This window comes from Talpa europaea (genome assembly GCF_964194135.1).
Source record: "Talpa europaea genome assembly, chromosome: 5".
In the NCBI taxonomy this organism is placed as follows: Eukaryota; Metazoa; Chordata; class Mammalia; order Eulipotyphla; family Talpidae; genus Talpa; species Talpa europaea.
Genome location: NC_140071.1, coordinates 100,842,267 through 100,869,326, shown reverse-complemented (window position 1 = coordinate 100,869,326; position 27,060 = coordinate 100,842,267). Strand labels below are relative to the sequence as shown.

At 38.2% G+C, this 27,060-nt stretch overlaps 1 protein-coding gene across 1 annotated transcript in view; it reads right to left on the bottom strand.

The window, feature by feature from the left end:
* BTC (betacellulin) overlaps positions 1–25,003 on the bottom strand; it is a gene marked incomplete at both ends in the record, with an annotated part of 45,392 nt that extends 20,389 nt beyond the window's left edge. Inside the window, 2 exons of the mRNA XM_084232980.1 lie at positions 838–936; positions 24,940–25,003. Coding sequence (XP_084089106.1) covers positions 838–936; positions 24,940–25,003 — 163 coding nt within the window. The remainder of the gene's footprint in view (positions 1–837; positions 937–24,939) is intronic.
* Positions 25,004–27,060: the final 2,057 nt, after the last annotated feature.

Genomic DNA, 27,060 nt, shown 5'->3' with positions numbered 1-27,060 from the left:
CTTGCAATTGGTGCCTGAATCAGTGAGTGGTCAGAGAGAGTTATGAAAATGAACACTGAACTTACTTCACGAATAGCAGAAGTGGAATCTGATGCTATCTCTGGGTTCTCTCAGCCTTCAGCTAAATTGTGGTATACCTAGCTAGTGTCTGGAGAATTGTTTGGTGGAGTGGAAGGACACCCCCCCCATACACACATTAGAAATTTGGGCCCCAGACACCCATTTACAAGGCCATTCTTTTGCATTTGTCTATAGCTGCTTTGACAATCCAGCAACTGTGGTGAGTAGTTGCAACAAAGGTTTCAAGGGCCACTAAGTCTAAATACTTGTTATCTGACCCTTTGCTATAGCTAACCTCTGCCTGAGACTAATCAGTCTGAGGATACTAATCTAAGTATCTCCAAAATAAAATACGTTAAACATCATTACCTTCTTCCCTTTTAAATTGAATAGAATTTGCCAACTTTCTGTGAATCTAGTCTAAGATATCACATGCAAGAGTCCAACACACACATCTTGAACACCCCAAATAGTATGGTGATTAGGAATGGAAACACTAGAATCAGAAAGGTGTGAGCATGAATCCCAATTTGCTATTTGCTAGATATGTGATCTTTGGCAATTTACTTAATCTTTCTAGGCTTCACCTTGAAATAAAGTAAAAAATATTATCCAGTTCATAGTTAACAATAAGTTAATGGTTACTTAGCACAGTGTCTGATACACCTTGCTTTGTGATTACTGCATTTTCAAAAATATTAAAACTTAGGGAGATCAACTTCCGGAGACAGAACATGAAACTGGTAAAGTACAAATGCATCACTTACTAAACATTACCTGCACAGTTTTCTCCAGAGTCTCCACAGAGCAGGCCATCACTTTCAGGACTTCTGGTAGAATTTCCATCCGCCACCACACAGTGGAGGATCACTAGACCTTCAAGTTCAAAAATAACCAAAACAAAGGAAAACTTAAAATTTTGCTCAGAGTGTAATATTCTATCAGTCATGATCCACTTATGAAAATCACAAGCCCATAACTTCCATTTCCGAGTCACTTTCCCACAACAAAGGAGGGGAACGCAGGCCAGCATATCTCATTTTTTAAGCTCAGTACCAAAAACAGAATTTTCATCAGTATCACTTACATCTAACTAAACACATCCTAAGTGAGGATAAACAGGGTGGTCCCCAAAGAAAGGGGAGGTTCCAGCTTCCCTGCTGCTCTCACAGAAGGGTGTTGCTGAGCAGGGAGGAGAAGAGGAGAGAAGACTGGGACTCAGAGGGCAAGCAAGAAGGAGACCTGCAGGGTCACATGGAGCAGAGAGATGTGAAGAGGCTGCACTTGCTCAGCCTTCGACTGGCACCAGGGACCTGAGGGAAGACATGGAAGGAGACACTTGAAATAGATGAGGGTTAGAGACCCATGGGGTGGTTGACAATGGCAGCCTTTATCTTTTTTTTTTTTTAGATTTTATTTTATTTATACAAGAACCAGGGTGTAGGCCTGATGCTTGGGAAGGTGAGAAGATTCACCAGAGACAGAGTGGGGAACAGAACAGGCAGAAGGACTGAAATACACTGCTGAGGGGAGCAGTGGGAGAGACATGAGAGGACTGGCCTGCCCTGTGGAGATCTCCGCAGCCGGCCAGGATCGAACCCGCACTGCAGAGGATGCAGACAGCTTCACAGCGCGGCATTCAACTGCCTGCGCCACCAGGGAGGCCCCAGCAGCCTTTACATTGATTTTGATTTTGCTCTTTTCCTTCCAGACTTGTCTGGGCATTTCTGTCCCTTTGTTATGTGTCCCCACCAGGAGGTGACTAGACATGTGGCAAACTTTTGGGCCTCAGCGGTCCTACCTTGGGCAGGACCATTTGTTTGGCTGGGCATTTACCCATGAGGGGAGAGGTAAATTTGGGTGTTGTTTATAGAAACTATTTATCTATTCTTTCCCTTCTTTTTATCTCTCACTAATTGTATTAGTTATTTTCCATTGAAGTCCTATGCACAAAAGAATGTTTTGCCTGTATGCGGCAGATGGCAGGAACTGTTGAGAGTAGGGGGTGCTCCTTATCCTGCCATGGACAAGGAGACTTGGTCATACAGAGCTTGTGAGGGAGGCTTACTCACATAGAAGGTGATAGAGAGTTCTCAGCTACAGGATGAGTACACTAATGGATTTCCAAGGAGAATGGATAACAAGCCACGTGACAAAATACTTTCTTCCTTCCATACATACCCAATGTTTCTCAAGTGTTAATTATTGAATGTGTTTCCTTCTGGGGAAAGGTCAACCCAAATATTAAATAAATGTCAATTGTTTTTAAACAATCTCAGGTTGCTCCAGCTATGTATCTCTGTTTCTGAGAAGAATGGACTTTATGGAGAGGTATGGGGGAGAGAGGAACATGTTTTGTGGTTGGAACACTTTAGAATGCATAGTGTCTGCATGAATCCTGATTCAAACAAATCAACTCTGAGATGATCAGAGAAATTTGACACTGACAGGGCATTATATAGTATTACAGAGAGTATTACTTTTACAGAGATTTTAAAGTGTGAGGATGATATTGTAATCTAGATTTAAAAAAAATACAGAGTTCATTACTCTTAGAGATATATTTAAATATTTAGTAATGAATTACTATATCTGAGATTTGCTTTAAGATAATCCATCAAGGGAAGAGAGACGCAAGGTAGTGAGGAAAAGGTAAGGATGAAACAGGATTGGCCACACCTTGGTGACTGTTGAAGCTGGATGGTAGGTGTTCCAAGGTTCATTATTCTGTTCTCTCTACTTTTATTTATATTTGTCAATGTGTATAATAAAAAGTTTGAGAGGAGAGGGGAAGACACACAGGGCATGGTAAGAAAACTTGGAAAGGAGCCGGTCTTGTGTTCATCAGTGTTTTTGCCACCTAACCTTGGGCAAGTTGCCAACTTACCTTGGGCAAGTTTCCTAACCTCTTTGTTTCCTCATTGGCAAAGTGGAAATACCTATAATCACTTCTTCAAAGCATTGTTGTAAGAATTCAATCAGGTAAGTATGCAAAGCACTTAACACAATGCTGGCATATAATTAACACTCAATGACAATTACTTATTATTATGTAACTAGCAGAATAAAATAACTTGTCCACTGGTTGTGTTGACACTTCTACATTTAACAATATTTCTAAACTAGGTATGTGCTCCACTTCCATGGAGTTCAACACACATTCATGAGCATCCAGAAATACCTAAGTGGGTAAGACATGCTTGACCCTCAATTGCTCTAAAGCTACTAAGACAGGTAATCAGAAAATCAGCTGACATAAAGTAATAGTACTGTGCCGTGAAACAATAATATCCAGCAAATTCAAAGGTCAAAAGAGTTTTCAGGAAGTCTTTCTTCTATCAATTGGAAATGATTTTTTTTTTTAAAAGAGGTGGTAACTGCCTTAGAAGCAGTGAAGAGAAATAGAAACACAAATCCACTAGAAATGGGTAAATTAGTCCTTGCTTTTTTGGAGAACAATTGAGCACTGTATGGTATAAGCAAAAAACTAAAAAATGTATAAATGCTTAAACCCAGAATTAATTATATTTCTAGTGATTTTTCCAAAGGAAATAATAGTGGATCCATAAACATTAGCTACAAAAAAAAATCTCTACATGACATGGGCTATAAAACAAATAGAAATGACCTAATTATCTAATAACAGAGAATTGATTATCTATATGGAACTCTTTTCATGTGATAAAATGTTATTAAAGTGATTTCAAGCATTAATAGAACATTTCAAAATATTCCCAAGTGAAGCAGGCCACAGAACAGTAATGCAGTATGATTAGTATGTAGTTATCTGCATATACATGTGGTAAGTGCAAAAAACATCCATATAGATGGTAATCAAAAAGGTGGGTAAGTACATAGTAGTTGCTGATGCTTATTAGAAGATTTTTTTCCTTAATTACCCTTGTTTCCACTTTCTAACTTTTTCTATTTCTGTTTTTTTTGTTGGAGTAAGAAAAAAGTTACAATTAAAAAATTGATTTGGCAACTGAAGTTCTTTTCTTCCAATCCCTGTCCCCTCTCCTTCCACACTTAGAACAAGTCTGAAGTAAACAATCATTTAGGAATTCTAAAGCATAGAAGCTGTATAGTACTCATTTTTATAATCTCATTTTTACAGTACCTAACACAGACATAATGGTATTCAACAAATGTTAAAAGAATGAATAAATAAAGCTATAAACAAACAAACAAAACAACCATGAAAAGCAAAAATTCTAATATCAATTTCTGGAAAATTTCAATTTTTCTAATTTCATAAAACCAGTTTAACTAATTTTTAAGATCCTCATACATGGGCTTTCTTCACAGGCAGAATCAAAAGGTCTTAATTCTAGAATTAATCAGTTGCAATGTGGGAATTTTTAAAAATCTGAATCTCATAGAGATTCCACATCTGCAATTGAGAATGATGACAAGTCCTTAGGGTTATTGAAAAAAATAAATTAAGTAATAAAAGAAAAGGTACATGGCTGATGCATAGTATCCAGTTTTTAGTCTACTCACATTTGATTCTTACTATCACTTATATTTAACACATCTTTCTTTTATTTCTACCTAACAGAGGGAGTCCTGATTTCATTAAAACCCTGCCAAAACATTCTGGCAGGTTGGTGCTAAATCTCCATCCACACACTGGCCTCAGCTTGCAAAGAAGGCACTGGAGGCCCTCTGGGGACAAGCCATCATCGGGAAACCGTGCACAGGTGCGGAAACAGTGTGTGGTACTCCTCGGTGGTGCTCCTCCTACTCATCTAATGATCTCTAGGTCTCAGTCTGGTGGCCATGAACCATATCAAGCTTGAGGAAGCATTTTCTTAGTCTGCAAAGTTTTTAAAATTCCAATTGAGGGGACTCTTTAGTGGCACAAGGGGTTAAGACGCAACCCATGAAGCTATCGGCAGTCGCTGCAGCATGAGTCCAATCCCCAGCTGGCCAAGGAGCTGCCCACATGGCGCAGCAGACTTCTCCTGACTTGCCCACAGCTCCCCTCAGCGGTGTATTTCGGTCAGTCTACGTGCTCTGTTTCCCACTCTGTCTCTGGTGAATCCTCTCTCCCCTCCCCCGCACCTCTGGCCTGTACCCCAGTTCTTGTATGCATCAATAAATAAGTCTTTTTTAAAAATAAAATAAAATTCCAATCGAGACAGTACTCATTAAACCTGGATTTTTCTGTATCCATTGAAAAAACAGGAGATCTGTTAACATCAGTCTGAAACATCTTCTTAACTGGAACTAAGTAGCTGGTGACCCTGTAAGTGCCACAGACCCGATCAGTCCAGCTGCACTCATCTAACTACTGGACTTGACAGGCATTTGAATTTGTGATCTGCAGGAAGCAACTCGGAAATCAGAGAAATGCTCACAAAGCTACCTATTAAATACTAAAGGCAGTTTCCAAGAGAAAGGATGCTGTTCTATTCACAATTCAACAATTCTTTAATCGGCACCATGCATTTGACACTGGTGCAAGACATTAAGATTCAACAATATCAAAAAAAAAAAAAGATTCAACAATATCAGATATTATCACTAACTTCAAGGAGCTCACATTTGAGAGGGAAGATAAAGACATAAGTCTTTTAAATAAAAATAATAAATAAAAATAAATAATCATCTTTCAATCCTGGGTGTCCCCATTACAACTGTAACAGGGTGGTCCCCAGGAAAAGGAGAGGTTTCAGGTTCCCTGCCCCACCCAAAGGAGGGTGGAGCTGAGCAGGAAGGAGAAGAAACTGGTGAGGAGACTTAGGAAGGAAGGGAGCAGGATGGAGACCTAGAGGAGGCACATGGAGCAGAGAGACGTGAAGAAACTGTGCTTACTTCTTGGTCATGTACTGGTTGAAACAGATGTGAGTGAGAGACCCGTGGGAAGGATAAAAATGGCAGCTTTTATCTTGATTTTGATTTTGCTCTTTTTCTCCCAGACTTGTCTGTTTCTGACCCTTTTCTATGGGTCCCTATTGGAAGGTGTTTCAGACTCGTGGCAGGCTTTTGGGGCTTGCTTTGGGCCAATCCTGTTTGGCTAGACTTTTACCCACAAGGGGATGGGGTAACTTTGGGTGCTTGATTTGGAAACTATATTCTTTGTCTTTTCTGTATTGTTCACTAATTGTATTAAAGTTCCTTACCATCAAATAAATAAATAAATAAATAATCATCTTTATCAGAGAAAGTACAAGTTGTATTTTAGAGAAAGTTAAAGAAAATATACTATTTACATGTGGAAACATGGTAATATTTCCATTGAAATCAGTCACAAATTATGTCAGAATTACTATGATCTTAGATGTATTAAAATCTCTGGCCAACCAACATTTGGGTCCCTTAAAAACATCTCCTGGAAAAGTTTATCAACCTCCCTTTAAATTTTCAGTAGAGTCTTCACTCTCCTTTAATGTACTCCATTTCTGTGAGCCCATCCATCCATCCTTCCATTCTTTCAATCACAGCCATTCATTCATTCCAAAAAATTATTAAGCATCTATTTCTAAAGCTTTACAAATGCTTCTTTAGGTTCAACTTTTTTCTGCCTTCCTGTAATTTTACTTTGCTCATTGCAGTCACCTAGCGAAAGTTTTCTTTCCCATGACAGATCCTCATATACTTGAAGCTAGGTACCATGTGTTTCTGAAAGAATTTCTTTTCTTCAGAGCTAAATATTTTTCTAAGCATAGTTCCTTCAACCATATTTTACCCTTATAAAATTTGTCATCTTCCCCTAAATTCAAGATCGTGTGATTATGATTAAGTTACTCAACCATGTGTTATTTCACGTGGGCTGACAAAGACAGAAAGAGTGGGTTCTCAATGCTCAAATCATTGACACCCTATTTCTGGCAATTCAGTCTCACAGCATATCATCCTTTCTGTTTGCCCCGGTAAATACTGGAGTTTTGTTCTGCTTAATAAAATTAAGCTCCTAAATCTTTTATATTGCTAAGAAGCAGTATACAAGTAGGCTTATTTGTTCTTTTTTGTTGTTATTCTATTTTGTTTCATTTTTGTTTTTCACCTACAGAAATGATTTTATACTTTGAAATATCATTGTGTTAGATTTCACCTATCAATCAAATATTTCACAATCTTTTTTGTTTTATCTTCTTTTGATTATCCATACCTTCCTACTTGACAAAAGATCCAGAATTTCTAGTTGTATTAAAATATGAGAAACAAAACTAAAGAATGTTAGATTAGTTGGATTTGTTAATTGACTAGAAATTGAGTTCCTGTTTCTGGGACTTGTTTTTTAAAATCAACTCCACTCATAAAATTAGACAAAAAGGAAAAGAACCCAATTCTAGTTCAGTGAGTCAAAGCTCCATTTACTTTTATGAACTTTGACATTCTCAAATTAAAAATTACAGAATGTATCAAAAGTTGTATTCCTGTCAGACAGCAAAGGGATGAAGTCATTGGGAACAATACAGGCATTCAAGGAGGCGCGGTCTGACAAGGAGCATAACCCGATGTCTCAAAGTTACTAGTAACACTGAGGTAAGTCATACACCAGCTGGGTCAACTATTTAAAAAGATCAAATGTGACCAAGCTAAATAGTCATGTGCGTTGTATTTGCCTCATCTCTGAGCCAAGTTTTCCATTTTTTTGGAGCCAAAATCATTATATATTTTAAAAATACATTATCACAATATGTCCATTCATTTATATTCTGATGATTTAGAATACATTACATATCCTAACATCTACATTTGTCTATGAATCTCAATGAATTCTTACGATATCACTCTTATTCTAGGATTTGAACCAAACTCCATATCTCATCTGCAAATCCAATTGCAAATCAAAGGAAAACTTATCAACCTGTGAATATAAGCAGAGATTGGAAGAATATTTCATAATCAAATCCTTGAAATTTCGTTTATATCAAAGGGAAGCAATATGAATTTTTTTGAGTTTTTTAAATTTATTTATTTATGCATACAAGAACTCGGGTGTAAGCCAGAGTTTCAGGGGCAGAGAGAGAGTGGGGAGTAGAACATGTAGATTTATTGAAATACACAGCTGAAGAGAGCAGCGGTGAGATAGCAGAGGTCTGCTGTACCATGAGGGTCAGCTCCCTGGCCAGGGATCGAACTTGTGCTGCAGTGACTGGTGATAGTTTGATAGCATTGTCTTTAATCCCTGCGCCACCAGGGAGGCCCAGGGAAGCAATATGAATTAATGAGAAAAGGGTAGGATTGATGTCTATCAAGCTGGATTTGAATCATGGACCTATCCTCACATTACTAGCTGTGTGATTATGATTAAGTTACTCAAACATCGAGCTTCAGAGTTCCCATTGATAAACTGAGGTCCATTTTATATAACTTACATGGTAAAGATTTAACTGTTTGCTTAAATAAGGGAGAAAAAGAAATTATGAATGATTAGCCTGCCAATGCCTGGTACAGGTACTGGAAGAGTCTGGAGAAAAATTAAAAGAATTCTAATTACTCAGGTAAAAACATAGATTCTCATTCACATAAATGGATATTGACAAATTTTTACATTCATGTCGCAATTTCCCTTTATATAAATATATATTTATGAAGAGACTACAAAGGATAAATACACAAACATATACATATTACATTTCTATAGTGTACTTATACACATGTAGTTAGTGAGGCAGAATTGTATGTGGTCTTTCCACACACTGCTTCTTTCCAGTATATTTTAGAGATTTGAAATGATGCCTCGATTAATTAAAAGAAATGTGGCATCTTCTACATGTATGGTTCTTTGTATTCTTAGTCCAATGCTACCAGTGACTCAGCATATTGTTAATGTCAGACAATATTACCTATTCAGTTGGTTGGCTAAATGATTCAGCGCTACAAATAAAGTCAGTCTTAGATGATACTGTCTAACAACCTAGTGGATTATAGCTCTAATTTATGAAAACTCAAGTTAAAGCTTTTAAAGTTTAAATCAACATAAGAAGTCAAAACTATAAGGATATGGTAATTTTTCCATTGTATATTCACTGTCAAGAAAAAAAGCAGAATATTGAATAAACAAGCATTCTACACACAGCATTTTCCAAGTCCAAAACAAGGACACATCTAGTATGGAGCTGAAAAAAATATTAGGGAGTAAAAACGATTTTTAACATTAAGCTTATGGTTGAATGAGATAAAAATTATGAATAGGTGATTTGACTTTGGTATTCTCATCTGTTTTGTTAACGCGTTTTCTATCTTGTTGTCTTTTTGCTGTTCTACAAACTAGAATCCTCCTAGAGCATATTTGTTTAATATACTTTCCTTTCTAAATGTACTTGCTTTCAAAGCAGACCTGCAAAGAGAGAGCTGCTTAACTCAAAAGAAATGATCTGGAATCATGGGATTCCACTTAAGTCTTCCAGAAAGCAGTTCCTATAATGCAGATTAAAAGGTTTTCACTTTATTGGGGGGGGGGGTATAAACTCTGGACCATGCCAATGGTAAAAAGGGAGCTGAAGCAAAGAAGGAAAGCAATGCAATGTGGGTGCGCCTCCTGATGAATACTGTTCCAAAGTGAGCCTCAAAGAAACACAGAAAGTTGCTCACTTAGACATGCACTATATAAAGGGGACAAGAAGGAATGACACTTTGAACTTGGATGACAGTGTATTTCTCTGCTCCAATTAATTTCATCACCTATTTCACATGGACAAAATCTCCCCCACTGGGTACTAACTCTTTCAACTTCTGGTCCCCTGCTGAATGGGAGGCAAAACCAATGCCCTGGGGCATGGTTATGTATCAAGTCCAAAAATAAGGGCAACCTGCTATGGGTGGAGAGCTGAGCAAGAGACAAAGGAAGTCACTGCTAGTCAATTAAGAGGAACACAAAGGTTTGTGTCCCAACAGTGAGGAGCTGGGGTATTAAGGCAGATCATTGAGAACCCCATTCCAGGACGGGGAGGAATTTTTCTAAAGTCCCTTAAATCACATCACCTAGAGAACCGCCTACTTTATAAAACTGAAAAATGGGCTTCTTAATTATCAGAGACAGGGGGAGAAGCAGAGAAAAAATAAGAGTCTTCAAAATAGTTTATGTCCATTAAAAATCAGGAAATTATAAACTCTTTTTTCCACCAACATAATATCATATTCCAAATGGTAGAAACAGTATCTCAGTGTTTAAGAAAGGTCTAGAATGATGGATAACACTTTTTTTAACTCATAAAAGTATTCCATGATCTTATATTTTTAAAGCCCAGAGAGGGAAGTAATTTAACAACCTGTCATACATAAACTAACTCATATATCTGAAAACTGTCAACACCACAATAATGCCTTTGCCAGCAAATTAACCTCGTTTTTTTCTGTGACAAGGATGACTAAATTGAATGGGAGCCCCACAATAACCTAGAGCAAGTTTCTTAGAAATCATCAGTTGTCAAAACTTGACTTTTGGATTTCCATTCTTTTATGAGAAGAACACTCCAGACAGTCAGACATTGTAATACTTTAAATGAAAACTCCTGGACACACTGAATTTCCATACCAGTTCAAAGAAAGGTGCCAAAAGAAAGCAAAGGAAAAGAACAGTTTGTTATCAGCAAAGATTATTTGGTTGCAAAGTGAGGAGAAATAGCAGAGCTGGTCACTGGATCCAGTTATAGCAGAGCTTCTGACCCATGAGAAGACAGCCATCAAACATTAATAAGAAAAGAACACAGGGTTTCAGAGTTGATGCTTACCCAACCTGAAAAAATCCTAGAAAATTTAAGCCCTTAGAATGAGTTAAGATAAGCCAATCCAATTTAACATTCCCCTATTATCTTATTATCAATGAAATAATTTGTAGAGGCCAGAAATATAAATAAATAATATCAGATTGTATATTATAGAGAAAATAAATTTCATTAAATTCAAAAAGAGGCAATGTTAAGTTGTAGAAATCATAGGGAAAATTTCACAGAAGTTGGGAACTAAACCGGATCAAAGGCAATGACATAGAAATGAAGTTGGTGTGTTTGAGAAACAATGAATAAGGCTGTCCAGTTGGAGTAAGAAATTATAAAAATAAGTATGAAGAAACAAGGGTTTTCTTGATGTGTATAGTGAGACTATGAAGCAATTCCACTGATTTTCTTGTGTGACCTATGAAAATAAGACTCATTAAGAAATAGTCACACCACATATTTCCAGATGAAGCTTTGCAGTATCTGTTCACCACATCCTGAAAGATTCCCAATAAAGCAGCTGACTATTCAATTAGTATTTAAAAAAAGTAGCAAACTATTCAATTAGTATTTAAAAGTGGTGAATGCCATTGGGCAGAAATCATTAAAAAAGAATGGGTATATTTCTTTTGTTACACTTCAGCAAAGGCAAATGGGATATGTAGCTTGTTATTCTTGTGTGTAGTTTTTCCTCTTGCATTTAATCACATTGGCAGTCACCTTTCTTGACCTCCATTACAAGACAATTATCTATCTAAAACCTAGATAATCTAAAATTAGAGAAATTTCTCACAGAAATGTTCTACCATAGGATGGCAATGGTAGAAATGTGTTTCCTGAACTAACACTTGAAATTTTTATCAATATTACTTATTAATTACATTTATGTCAGAGCTTTTTCCTTTCATAGTTGGAGTCTAGTCGATTACTCTTCTAATAGATGGTAAAATACAGAGAGTTGGGAGTCTTTAGGGAAAAATATTAGCTTGAGCCACAGGATGAGTGCTAATGATCAAGATGAGATGATGAGAATTCACATATGGTCACTAAAAACAATTGTGTGTAGAGACAGGACCAGTGAACTAAAGTAATTTTCTTTTTCCAAATTCTTCACCATTGGTTCTTGAGGTCACAAGTGTCCTCTCTCTTATTCTCTGCCCAGAGAAGTCTGGTGACATTTTCTTAGTTTAAAACTCCATCTTCCAAGCTCTAAAACATCCCCAAAGTGCAGTGACATCATTCTGGGTTCACTGAGACACAGAGAACCCATTCGTGGTGATCATTTGGCCCCTTTCTACCTAGAGATCATTTCTACACAACTCCCTGTGTTACCCACCCCGCAAACATGTTTAGACCTGGAAAGCTCACTACAAGGCAGTTATTTTCAATGTTGTAGTTGGGAGAAAATTCCTCCTAAATTAATATGAGAGTTGTCTTCCTAGAATTTTTGTTAATTAATCCAACCTATGTTCTCTGTACTATGTACTAATCTCTACTGAGATAGATTTCCAATGATTTGAAGAAGTTAGCTCTCATAAACCAAAACATCTATTTTCTACCTATCACCCCAATTTCTATATTCAGTCGTGTGTGTGTGTGTGTATGTGTGTTGGGCTTCTTCAGTTGCCATCAATATTTTGTCTCTGATCTTTTAAGAGAATCAATGATATCTTCACAGCTATCTTATCAGATACCTCTTCTTGAGCCTCAGCCTACTCCATCAATATTGGATCTACTCAAATAGTGGATCTACTCAAATCTTACATCTAAAATCCACCTTTGCTCTTGGCTTCCTGATTTATCCTTCCCTTTTCATTAAACTCTGCAAACTTTGTTTCTGACTCCCATACCATAAATATGTATGCTACCAACACTCTATTTCAGTCCTCTTTCTTCCATTTTTTTAGTTTATATATAACCTACAATTTACTATCTTAACCATTTTTAAATGTTCAGCTTATTGGTATTAAATATATTTATATTTTTATGGAAACATAACCAATATCCAGCTCTAAAACTATTTCTTCTTGCAAACTTATGCTCACAAAACTTATGCTCACAAAACAGTAATTCCCTACACCCTTCTCTTCCAGCCCCTGGCTACCACCACCCTACTTTTTCTCTGTATGATTTACCTTGCTCTTCTTTTTCATAATGCCATTTGGTCTCACAAAATACCCATGGACTCAGATTTAAACAAGATTTCTTGTTCTAGGCACTATGTTAAATAGATCCTAAAATTATCATCAACTGAAGGATCCACTTATATTTTCAGCTCTATTTCCTACTCAAGCAATTGTCCAAACTGGATAGTCATTAGAATCCCCTGCTTTTTTCATAATAAACATCTAATCTTATAAAAATTTTAGATTTAGAAAAAATTGCAAAGTACAGAACACCCCCTTTCTGTTTCCTTCAAGGTTATCATCTTACATAACCATGGTACATTCATCAAAACTAAAACCCAACAGGGCCTCCCCAGTGGCGCAGCAGTTGAGCGCTGGGTTGGGAAGCTGCCCGCAGCCTCTGCGGCCCTGGTTCGATCCCCAGCTGCTCCCCAGCCACCGGAGGAGGGTCCCACATGGCACACAGACCTCTCCTGCCATGCCCGCTGCTCCCCTCAGCAGTGTACTTCGGTCCTTCTGCCTGCTCTGGTCCCTACTCTGGCTCTGGTGAATTCTCTCACCTTCCCACGCTTCTGACTGTACCCAGTGCTTGTATAAATAAATAAATAAATCTTTAAAAAAAAAAAAACTAAAAGCCAACATTCATATATTACTATCTTCTGAACTCAAGATTTTATTCTGATTTCATCAATTTTCCACTAGTGTCTTTTTTTGTCCTGTGTCAAAATTCTTAGTTTCTTCAGGTCAATGGGAATTTTTCAGTTGTTCCTTATATAAAAGGACCATGAAACAAACTACTCAGGTCAACCCCTAATCTGGATAAATTTGGTGAGTACTGGTCAGGTGTTCTGTAAAATGTCCTTCAATGTTAGATTTGTTTGATGTTTTCATTATGACCAACAGGGATTATGAGTTTTAGGACAAACTCTACAGATAAGTACTCCCTGTGAGAGAGACACAATATCTATTGGCATCATTGTGATGTTAACCCTGAATTCAAGATGATGATAGCATCTGCCAGATTTTACACTTTGTACTATTTGTCTTTTTTTTTTTTCCTTTTTATGTTCTATTCTAGTGGAAGCAAGCCACTAAGTTCAACATACTCTCAAAGGGGGTGAGCTCTACCTCCTACAAAGTTATACTTAATTATTTGCAATTATTCTGTTAGGTACATTTGTTTCTTCTCCCAAAAGATGTTTAAGAATGAGATCTGTAGGGATATATCAACCAGATTTTAGTAGCCCTGAAGAAAAACCCAATAATCAGTACATTCCTTGGGAGAATAGATATTGGTTCCACTGCTATAATCCAAAATCAACTTCCTAATTTCCATATGTTTGTAAATTCTACTCATAAAATCATTTCATGGTTCTTTTTCCTAATACCATTAATTCTACTTCTCTCTCAGGTTAGCAGTCTTGGACACAACCTCAGTACTTCTTTCTTCTTCCTTGCCTACTCACAATTTGTCATGATATCCTATAAACTCTTGCTGAGAAATATTTATTTATTTATTTTTCTTTCCATTGCCTGATCCAGACTAGTTAATAGCAACTTCCCCTTTACTTGTCTCTTATTATATTAGTTTCTTTTCTTTTGATCCATTTTGCACACTCAGATCAATCTTAAAATCACTGCAATCCCTGTATTATTCTCCAATTGAAAAATCCCATGACAGCTACCTGATCCATTATTATTGCACTCCCAAAGGAGGCCCTGTGACATGAGTTAGGGACGAAATGATGTTTTTAATGTTAAAAAATGGAGCTTCGATAGAATAAGTGGAGGTTTCAGAGAGAAGAATAAGTTCATTCCCTTATGGTTTCCCCTCCATAAGGGCTATGTGACATTGAGTCAGTGTTCTTGAATTTTTCCTTTTGAATTAGTTTCTTCCTCCATGAGTTATTACTACACAGATAGGCCAGGGGCTACATCCTGATTATGAACCATCCCCAGCCCTAGAAAGTTTAGCAGTATCTGGTTGGAGACCAGGGAAAAGAACCATGAAACAAACTATGTAAGTCAGCCCCTAATCTGGACTTAAGAAAGGCTGAGACAGTTCTTGATTCAGTCTATAAGATATGCAAGAAAATGGGCTTAATATTTTTGTACTCTTTAAGCACAATTTCCTTAGGTAGGAGGCCATATAAATTTTCAAAGTGGAATCTTAAAATGTAAAAAAGCAGGAATTTATCTAAATTGTAAGACTTCTGACCCCAGTTCCTAGGAAATCCTGCAAAGGTGGCATTGCATTAAGAACTCAGAATCCTGCTAAGGTCCTCATTCTGGTAATGAGTCCTTAACCAGGAAATATTTCTCCCAGTACCATGCATAATTAACACTGTTTTAGGAATTTGAATATTATTATTCTCTATGCACAAAGCAGTGATAATTATTTATCAGCCCATCTTCTATAAAATGGAGGGGAAATGGGCCTACCACCATCATGGAAACACTAACTCAAGTGTATATTTCTTGGTGAATTTTTTCCAATCACTCCATCCCAAAATAAGTTTTCCTTCTTTGATTTCCTATCTAGTCTGCACTGTGTAATTTAAACTTTGTTAAATATAGAACTATTTAGTAAAATGTTTCATTAGTAATTAATATTTTTATGTATTATAGTATAAATGCTTTTTAGAAAGACAATGACTATACTTTAAACAAGTCTTTCTAATGGTAAACACAATATTAGACAACTTTATAATAGTACTGGTCACACTGTAAAATAGCAAAAAAAAACTTATTAGCAGTTTTCTCATTATTACATATTTTAAAAATAAAGATAGAACTTTTCAACAAGCTACCAAGTTTGTGCCATGGGTAAAAGACCATGCTTTTGGATAAGTTCATGTTTTGCTGATGGTGGCAATCATACCTAAATTTCATAAGCAAACCGTCAGCCTACTCAGCAAAACCAGCCATAGCTGCATTTTCATCAAGAAGCTATAAAACAAGTCATTGTTAGCAAATCCAAAAATGGAATACAAAGAGGTGTTGGGGAAGGTGAAGTGTGCTTATGTTTGAAAGAAGCTACAGAGGGGTGGGCAGGCACACACAAATCTGATGAAACTGACAAATTTACATCAAGACCTTTGTGATGCAGTAGGAGAAGTGCCTGGTATAAGAGGCTTTCCTGAGCTATGATTCATTCATTGAATAAATATTTATTGAGCATCTACTATGTACAAGCACTGAAAATATAACTGTGAATAAAACACTCAAAAATCCCTGCCATAATAGAACTCACCTTCCAATAGAACTGTTTAGAGTGTTTAGAGTACTGCTAAAAGCATGGTTATGATGGAGTAGATTCTTGCTTTTTTTCCTTTGCTTGCTTCCAATGGTGAATATTACAACAATTTCTTTTGACCAAAGTGCAAACACTAACTCTCCAGTTGGCTTAATGAACACAATTATTCTATTTCTCTTTTTTAGATCCTACCTATGAAATATTTAAAAAGATATCATGAAGTTGAGAATGTAAATAATATATGGAACACTTATTAACTATAATCTTTTCTGCATTATCTCAATTTATCCTCAAAAGAATTCTGTATACTTAGATGATAGGTACTGTTATTATTATCATTCTATAAATAATAGAATGAGGTACAGGGAGATAAAGTAACTTTCTCAATGTTACAAGGCAATTATTATGAAACAATACTAATAGAGGCCTGTCTAGTTTTTAAAATCTGGAAAAAAAAATCTGTCCTAAGGAAACTTTTCTAAAGTAATTTTTGTCCATTTTTTGCTATTTAGAAATGACATTTAACATTGTGTCATCACTCATTCTTCCAAAGTGACAGTTTTACTTCTTTTTTTTTTTTTTGAAGATTTATTTATGCATACAAGAGCTAGGGTACAGGCCAGAGGTGTGGAGAGGTGGTGAGAGGATTCACCAGAGACAGAGTGGGGAACAGAACAGGCAGACTGACTGAAATACACTGCTGCGGGGAGCAGCGGGTGAGACAGGAGAGGTCTGCCGTGCCATGTGGGTTGCTCCCTGGCCGGCTGGGGATCGAACTCGTGCTGCAGAGGCTGAGGATTGCTTCATAATGCGGTGCCACCACATTAACCCCTTGTGCCATGAGAGAGGCCCAGTTTTACTTCTTTTTAATTAAGATTTGTTAAGCCAAATATGTGAAATAACCCCATTTTGATGAATTACATAAATATTAAAATTACCTTCTAAATATTTCATTTTTCTCTGCTAATGCAGGCTGACATTTTTGTCTGATTCACCTTATGTTACTGGGTTTTGATATCTATCCCAGACAAGTGCTGTAAAACTTTTTATTACATAAAAATAGGATAAAAATCGTCAAGTGAAGAAGAATCTAGAGAGACATTTTGTTTTAGAAAGAAAATATTCAGTTTACATTTGCAGGATTTTTTTATATATGTTCCTTTTGACAAAGTCAGTAAAAATAAGCATTTTTGATAATTTTTAACTATTGTTTCTTTTACTTTATAGATAGTGGAAATAGGAATATGTGAAATAAAATCAAAAGAAAGTTTTCCCATCAATTGGTGGAACCTGATTACACTCAGGCAGTACTGAGAGTCAAATTAAAAAGGTACCTGTCATAATTAATGATTTCCTCTATATTTTCCAATTACCTATTATAATATCATGATACTTAATATTGCATGATGCTTATAAGATGTCAGAACTTAATATGCCCCAGGTATTTTAAGTGCTTTATGCAATAACTCTCTTAATCCACATAGTAGCCTTGGTTCTATTGCTATCAGTTTTTTTTATAGATAAGGAAGCTGAGGCCAAGTGGGTTTAAAAGATTTGCCCATGAGTAGGGATTTGAAGCATCACTAGCCCAGAAATGTATGCCTTGATGCTCCAACTCAGGTCTGCAAGACTGACCACATCAGACCTTTTCAGGATATGCCCTTTTGACTGACCACAGCAGTAACAGACCTCTGGGTCCAATCAGGGGGAAATATAAAGCAATGTCACCCCCCACCCCATCTAGCCTAAGGAGCATCCTTTAATGCCATAGAGCAAGCAGTCTAGAGAAGTGCAGGATCACCCACACATTCAGAATTACTAAAGGATAAGGTCAGATGTAGACAACCAAAGTAACACTAGGCACCAACCAAAGTAAACTCTGGGCTTACTAATACTGATTGTTCACCACTAGCTGGGCTGGCCTGGGTGTGGGATATGAGTAGGCAGGGGCTCCTGGCTAGGATGAAGGGGTCCAAGAATCTGAGACATAACCGGGGCCAGAGATGCCGCAGATGTATGCATAGGCAGCAGGGAGAGCAAGATGATAGGGGATAGCTAAAATGAACTTAAATACTTTTTAAGTAAGTCAGAAAAAAAGGGTTCTAGTGCTGTTTTTTCCTCTTAATGCAAAGATACATCATCACACTACACTTTCATGTCCTACTTTCCACTGTCTACCTCATCCTACAACAAATTCTTATCTATGATGTGGGCACTGTCACCTCACCCTCATAGTTCATGCTCATAAAGCCAGAGCTTAGACAAGTTACTTAATGATTTGGCATTTCATTTCATAATATCTCACACTACTGTCTAGCTTATATGTTCAGTGAGTAGAGTTATGTGTATGAAATGAGTTATTACATACTTTGGATAGTGCTTGGCATGCATAATACAAACTTTCCTGCTGTTAATTTTAGTGTAAAGATCAAATGAGATAATGATATGAAATTGCTTTTGCAGTTGTAAAAGACGCTAAAATGTAAAGTGGCATTATGTTGGGGTTTCATGGTAAAGATCAAGCAGGTATCTGAGTACATAGCAACATCTTGTGCCAGTCATCCTAGAAGATTGGACCAGTCGATGTCAGCAGCTCAGAATGGCATATCGATGTAAGGGTGGTCCTAAACAAGTCACATCTGGCTCTCATGAAGGTGCCTCATTCAGCTCTGATGATGATTTCTCAGTCTTGCTACTTGGGTACTGATATTCTGGAAAGGTGTGGACTAACCATAAAGAAATCCAGACAATTTCTAGCTATGAAATATGTATATATAATATAGATTAGTTTGGGAAATCATCAATGCTAACGAAGACTACAGTAAGTATCCATAACAGATCTGTTTCAGCTTCTACAGGAGCCACCAAAGTATCAGTTCTACTTAACTAATCAGAAATCCCTGAATACAACATGGTTACTTGCAGCTAATGAAAGGCATGTGTGATGGAAAAGTTATAGTCAAATAAAAAAGCAAATCACCTCACATCTGCAAGAATTCAAAGGTTTTCCTTAATTGAAGCCTTAGAGAGTCTGATGCCCTTCCCTCCTCCCTTAAACCTTTATTTTTAAATGCCTATATTTCGACTGATGAGATCTGCCCTAGAACCAAACAGATGGAGAGAAGAAGCAGTTCTAAATCCCCAACAGAGAAGATAAAAGGAAAATGTAGACTTACTACTTGCAAACCAAAATTTCTTTTATGAAAGATAGTCTAAAACTTCTGGAAGCAAGTACCATGTACAAAGATATGAAGACACATGTCCTATAATATCTTTGAACTGTGGGTATGTTTTACAAAAAAAAAGAAATAAAATGTTTACTGAATCTGCTGTGTTGGTTTTTTTTTTTTAAATAACTGGACATTGTCACTAATAGTCACTTGCATTCATTCATTCATTCATTTAACTAATATATTTTGGACTCCTGCCATGTACCATGCAACTCCTAAAATTAAATAAGCCTAAATGGAGGAATAAATCCATGATTTTGCAAAGAGGGAAATAATGTATTAGTAATGCATCCTGTTATACAACCAATTGGCACTTGAAATAAAAAGACTGGGTACAAATATTGTTATACTTTTGGTCACTGTTTGGTAAGCAATGCCTTTGGTTTACCAATCAGATAAATAATACATTACATATAAAAAATGTCAAGTCTGAACAAAAGTACTTTATGGCTATTTGACTTGAATTTGTAGCAAAGCTATTGCCTAATTTGTATGAATTAAACTTAAATATCCCATCCCTCTTCAATCTTCTAAAAAAATTCTCTTCTATTTCTTTCAGTCTAGCAATTAGCAATTCATTTGAACTACCAAGATTCCTTTTTTAAGATACAGATATGCCTGGGAAACCTAAAATGAGCACACTCATTTTAATCAGATTGCTTTCCTCTTAAATTCTATATTAGATAATTTCTGTTCATCTAGTCTACAAATTCTGTATGGATCCTGGGGTCTGTCTTAGCAATTCTGAAAGAGAATATAGATCACGGTTTAATCCTAAACTGCATGCAGGCTGGATACTAGCTTGTCTGAAGACTCTTGGGAAGACACTTATCCCAATAAAGAAGCTCACAAGCATAGTTCCTGCATCAGAGGGTAACTCCAGGTACAGCTTAATGCCTGTCCTGTTGACTGTCTCCTTTCCCAGCCTACCAGTGACAATCATGTCTATGTCCTGACATGAACTATCTACAATAAAAGGGTGAGGAAAAAAAAAAAGAATGTTCCCACCTGGCTCTACAGACATAGGGTAAATAGTGTCAGCAGAGATGGGGCAGAGACAGAGGACTGAGCCCCTGGGAGAGACACAGGTACTCTCTACCCTTCCATCCTGAGGGTCTTCAACTTGGGCACAGACATTGACAGGCCAGGCATTAGTAGAGGCACCTTCAGTGAAGACACAGAAAAGCCTACCTACAATATTGGAGTCTTCCAGATCTGGGAATTTCCACACAACTGAGAATGGAGTAATAGCAAAAATTGGCTAGTGACACTTGTTAATATGCAAGTGTGGCCTGTATAATCTAGAACTTTTAAAGAAGAAAAAAACTCTTAATGCCCTTATAAGCTAAAAATACTACTGAAGAGGTAGCCTCCCAAATTTTTAGCATTTTAGGCTTTAGTTACTTAATTTATTCCATGGAATTTTACTTGCTATTTACCTGCTTTATAACTTGAAAGCCAAATATGACCTCATGGCACATTCATATTCTCAAGCAGAACTTTTAGTCAACTTACAAATACTAATTTCCTATACTTCCAAAATACCAGCCATAATGTAAGTCGATATTACCTCCATTTAATTAACTAATTAATTAATAAACATTAATGCTTTAGATTTTAATAGGAAGCAATCTATTTTTAACCTTTATACTCATTTTTTAAAAGAAATATTTTTAAATTTTTTCAACAGTTATGTTTGGGCCTTAGTTTTATTTAGCAATTGGATGAGAGGGAGGAATGAAAAACCAGAACAAAAAGAGAAGAATCTAATTTCTTCAAGATAAAAATACTTTAAACACAATTATTGCCTTTTCACCACTTTCTCATAGAAACAACTATCCATGATTGTCTCTGATATGATAAACTTTCCATGAAAGATCTCATTACAAAGTCAGTGGAAGTTAAATTTTAATGCATCATATTCTTAGGGTGTGAATAGAAAAGAAGCTGGTAGGAATGTAAATTGGTATGGCCATTATGGAAAACAGTGTGGAAATTCCTCAAAAAATTAAAAGTAAAAATTCCATGCAATCCAGATATCCTACTTCTGATTATTTATCCAAAGAATTCCATCAGACATATGCACCCTCACGGTCACTGAAGCATTATTCACAGTAGTCAAAATTGAAACAATCTAAATGCCCATCACCAACAATTGGATAAAGAAAATATCACACACACACACACACACATACAATGGAATACTAGTCAGCTATAAAGAAGGATGAAATCTTGCTATTTGCAACAGATAGATGGAGCTGAAGGGGATAATGTTCAGTGAAATAAGCCAGATGGAGAAAAACATTGTACACAATAGATTTTAAAAATGAATGAATGAAAAAAATGCAAATAAACTTTTAGACTACAGGAACAAAATAATGATTAACAGATGGGAATGGGGAAGTGTAATAGGTAAATAAAGTAAAAGGAGTCAATTATACAGTAAGCGAAGGAATTAGACTTTTAGTGATGAATATAATGTAGTGCATACAGATGTTCATTTATAATAGTATGCACCTGAAACCTATATAATGTTGTAAACCACTGTCACTTCATTAAAAACTTAAAACAAAGTTTGACAAAAATATATTTATCCTTTAAATTTCCCAATAGAAATGTTGGATAATGATCAGTGGAATATCACGTTGATAAGAATCTTGGTTTCATTTAAAGCAGATCCTTAAGGGCCTCCCCGGTGGTGCAAGGGGTTGAGACACAACCTATGAAGCTATCTGAAGCCACTGAACCATGAGTTCGGTCCCTGGCCAGGGAAATACCGACATGGCGCAGCAAACCTCTCCTGACTTGCCCGCTGCTCCCCTCAGCAATGTATTTCAGTCAGTTTGCCTGTTCTGTTCCCCACTCTATCTCTGGTGAATCCTCTCACCCCCCCACACCTCTGGCCTGTACCCCAGTTCTTGTATGCATAAATAAATCTTTAAAAAAATAAAATAAAAAGCTTTAAAAAATAAAAATAAAGCAGATCCTTAATTTTAGAAGTAAGAAAAAGAGTGCCCAGAAAGTTGTAGATTACAGACATCTCAGAGTCATGGAGTTGGCAGAACTGGGTCATGCCTCACGTCTGCTTAGTGTCAATTTCCAAGACACTTTCCATTGTCACACACACACATGCACACACAAACACACATATACATGCTAGTGCATCCCATGGCTCCTTGCTCAAATTCTTTCAAAAAAGTTAATAAAATGACATGTGACGTCAATTAAGAATGAAACATAAACGTAAAGTTGATATGAGAGAAAGGACCACTTTATGGAAACAACACTGGGACTAACAAATCACATCCTTGGCAATTTACAAGGAGTGGAATTTTTTCAATTTCCTAAATCAAACATTCAACCTGCAGTTGTACATTTATGTTACTTTGACTGTACAACAGCACCGGTTTAGTGTTTGGTAGGTTTTTTATTTCTCCCTCTTAAAAGATTTTGATAGTAACAGGAAGAATATCCAACAACCTGGAAAAATCACCTCGACTGTAACATTCCTGTTGACACGTCATCCTAATCTAGGCCTGAATTAGACCAATGAGACAAACAGATCTTCGGGCACACAGCCACCTCCTTTCCTGCACTGTACCCCGCTGCCACATTTATCTCTTTACATCATTGTTCACATTACGTCACTTTGGTATTCAAGCTCTGTGATGGTGTGTGTTCAACTGTTTAGTGATTTGTGTCCAGGTATTTTAATCTGGTTTTATTCTGGCTCTTCAGAATGTTTACCCCTCATAAATTCTACTTTCTGGCAGGCTGCTTGCCTCTCTCTCCAGTCAAGCTTCCTCATTCTCATCACCAAATCTTTACTAACTGTTTTGTCCTTGTCTATCATTCCTCTCTCTTCCCTATTTCGAATCTCATCCAAGCTTCTAGGCATCACTCATGTCCTCCAAGTAGCTTTTCCACACTGGCTATCTGTCCCTCACTGTTGAGCTCTCCCTTTTCATGACTAGAGCTCTCTGGTTTCATGTATGTTTCTCTTACTGTTTCATAGCCCTTAGTCTGACAGCCCCCCAATTCAACATAACATCCTTTAAGGCAAACACCATGGCTTAGGAATCATGTCTTACGAATCTCTCGAGTCCTCTTCCGACCCCCATCCCCACACCCTCCAGCATGCGGCCCACTGTTGCAGATTCTCGGTAAATAATCTGTGGGACCAATCGACAAGGTCAAGCAAGAGAACATCAGTTTCATCCAAATGATGCTGATAAAAGCATTATTACTCTTTCTAGGCCCAAATCACAGATCCATTGCTCCTCTTTAGTCTCCACCTCACCCACTCTACCCTAAATTGTTACTGACTTCTTTCTGCTGATTTGTTAAATTACCCTTTTTTTTACTCCAAGGACAAATATAAATTTCCATTTATATTCCATCTCTTGTCCCTCCATAAGAGAAATCCCACCCTCTACCAGGTTTGAAGGTAGGAGGCCAGCACATAGACACTTCAGCTTAGGAGACACTTTTCTTCTACATTAACAGTCCCAGTACATGTGCCCGTAACCTTTATCCCAGTTACTACTACAAAATATAACTGATTTCCCTTCCTTCACTGCCCTCAAAATGACTGGAGCCTTGCATCCAGCTGCATAAACTTTCCCCAGCACCTGGGGTTTCAGTCTCCTCTGCCAGTACTGACTCCCAAGGAGGTGAGATGAGTCTCTACCCCCTCAAGCCCTATCTGGGATTCCAGCACTTCCCCCACGGAACACTCTTCCCTCAAACCAGGTGTGTATATACAGCCAGTGGTCCTTAACTAAGGCTTCACTTAACCTTCAAGGTGAAGGAAAGTTTTCCTCTCCAGCATTTCCCCTTAAAATAGGAAATAATACATTCAAGTAAAACATCTGAGTATGCCATGGACAGTGCCCTCAGTAAAACATGTCATTTCTGTTTCCTTTTTTTCCCTATCAGCAATAGGAGATTAGGGTCTCAAAATTGAATCGTGTTTTATCCTCACGCTCCTCCCAACTGCCCCAGAAATTAACAGAACAATTAATTCCCAGGCGACGGGCAGTGCTCATTTCTGCAGGGGTCCCCCACCCACCTCTCTCACACACACACCTCACACACACCCAGCACCCACACACCAGGCAAATAGCTCTCCGCGTTGCTCCGCACTCCAGGCCCGAATTTTAAACCAAAGAGTTCCTTTTCCTCTGCCTCCTGAGGAAAAGCCTAGGGAAATGCTCCAAGTCCAGTCTGCCCCGCTCCTTCTTTGGTGAATTTCCCTCCTGCTACTCCTCACTGGAGCACACAGCGCCCCCCGCCGCCCAGAGCGCACCTGCGTCGGGCGCCCCCACGTTCCGCGCCCGCGGCGTCTGCACCAGCGCTGGGCCCGAGGATCCCTTCCGCCCTCGCACCGCCCCACACTCCGACAGGTGCAGCCCCAGGTGCCCTCCTGCCGGCCTCTCAACCTCGCGCTTTCCCGTCGCCAAGTTCCCCAACCTCCCCTGCCAGCCCCAGTGCACCCTCGGGTATAATTGCCAGGGCAGATCAGGGGGCGCCCACCCTGAGACTCCACCCCAGACTTTCGTCCTGGGTCTCCAGTGCCCGGCGCGGCCACTTACCCAGGGCGAGGGCCAGGAGCAGCGACAGGGAGTTGGAGCCGCTGCCCGGGGCGGCCGTGTCCATCAACCTCGCTGTGCGGGGCTCTGCAGCCCCTAGACAAGAATCCCGCCACCCCTTGCACCCCTTTCCCGGGCCACCGACCCCTGACGAGGTGCCTGGAAACTAATCCCCGAGCCAGAAGGAAGCGAAACTACTCCTCGGGCTGGCACTCTGGCTACAGGGCAGGCAAACATCCAGGGCGGGTGGCCAGCCTGTTCGGTGAGTGTAGCTGGGAGGGGGACGCCTCCTATTTATCCCTGGTCTTTCTGCACACACCCCACCAACTAGGCGCAGGAGGCTTCGTGGTAGCCGCCACGCTGTTCCCACCCAAATTACCCCACACCCACACCAAGGACATATTCGGGCTGCCCTGGGGCCAGCTCACCCACTCCCCCTGCTGGGTCGCACCTGACTATTCATTTCCCTCCCCCTTGGGGAGTAAACAAGGCAGGAATGCAGCGGTTAGATACTGCACGTGGACGGGTGTCAGAGGTGCCTGACTGGGCAGCAGAGGGGAGCCCGTTCTAAGTGCCTGGAACCCACTGAGGGGAGTCAGCTGCTGGTGCCTTGGAGAGACTGGAGCCAACATTCAGTATGGTTAACCTCAGGCATTTGACAATTTAAAGTTTTGTTTACATGTACTTGGAATTTCAAGAGTAGTTGTTTTTAAACATCTTAAAGATAGAATCCGAGTTTTCAGTGTGCGCTGTTGTGTCCTCGTTTGTGGGCAATATGGGAGTCCACTCACCAAGTGCTCCTTTAGAAATCTCGTTTACATTTTTATTTATTCATTTACTCATTTACTCATTGTATTTTTTGTTTAATTCATTTGCTCTATTCTGTTTGTTTTAATTGTATTCATGAAAATAAGGAGAATGCTTTTTGCATGTCTTGATAAGTGCTATCTCTACTTCCTCAGATCTTCTTTATGGGGAGGTGAAATCATGTTTCTGCACCAAACACTTTCTGGAAAACAAGGACACCCTCACAGCTTTCAAAGACAGAAGGCAGTATCCGATGTTACCTTACTGATGAATATCAGTGTTTGTCTCCAAAATAACTAAAGGGTACAGCTATTTCACAGTGATCTATAGTCCTTTTGCAAAATCACTATGTCTAATCATGCCTCCTCAGTACAGAAGTTGCATTTCTATAGATCCAAACTCCAATAACTATTAATTTACATATGAAATACAAGTCAGATGTCTGCCCCTTCCTCTTCATTGTTTAAATTAAACAAATTATTATGCACATTTTTATTCCTCTGGGTATATAGGTTGCCTGGGACACCAAAATAATGTGAATTGATTTTGAAATGAAATGTCACTTGTAGAAGAAATCAGCTGTAAATTTTCAGAATCTCATTCAACTACTCATAAAGCATTTGTAGAGAGGGAAGGCATGGGGCTTAAAGAAACACAAAGTAGTGGAATAGAAGGTTGCTGCTCCCCAGATAAAAAGGACTGGGGCATAGGAACCCGAGACATTTGGCATCCTCCTGCTCCCTTATACCTCAACCCTTCCCTCTCTGATTTTTCTCTCTTCTCTTAGAGTCAGGGCCCTGTCTTAACACATCTTTCATTCTAAGACAGCCTCTAGCCAACAGCTGTCCTGCTGTCCTTAACACAGCCTTACTATTTTGTTTCCCTTTTCCATAGACTCTAATAAAAAATAAAGCACACATAAGCAAAAAAAATTCTAAATGTTTGTTGAATATTGTAAAGTGCCAGGACTTGATGTAATTATTCATCATTCATGTCATTCAAATGGTAAATTAACTTTTTCAGGCCACTAGAGTATGAAATAGTGCAATTTAACATATTAAATAGGCCAGATAAATGAATAACCTTTCCAAAGGGCTTCATTTATTGTCAGAAATAAAAGGAACACTCCAGAGAATATGTCTTCTAAATTTTCTGGCACCAGAAAACTAACTTTGCTTTTCTTCTCTTTCTCTTTTCTTTTCCCCTTTCATTTCCCTCCCTCCCTCCTTCTTTCCTTCATTTCCTCTCTCATTTTTCCTCTTTTTCTCCTTCTGTCTCTTCATCTTCTTTCTCTCAATCCACTCATAAGGACAAGTA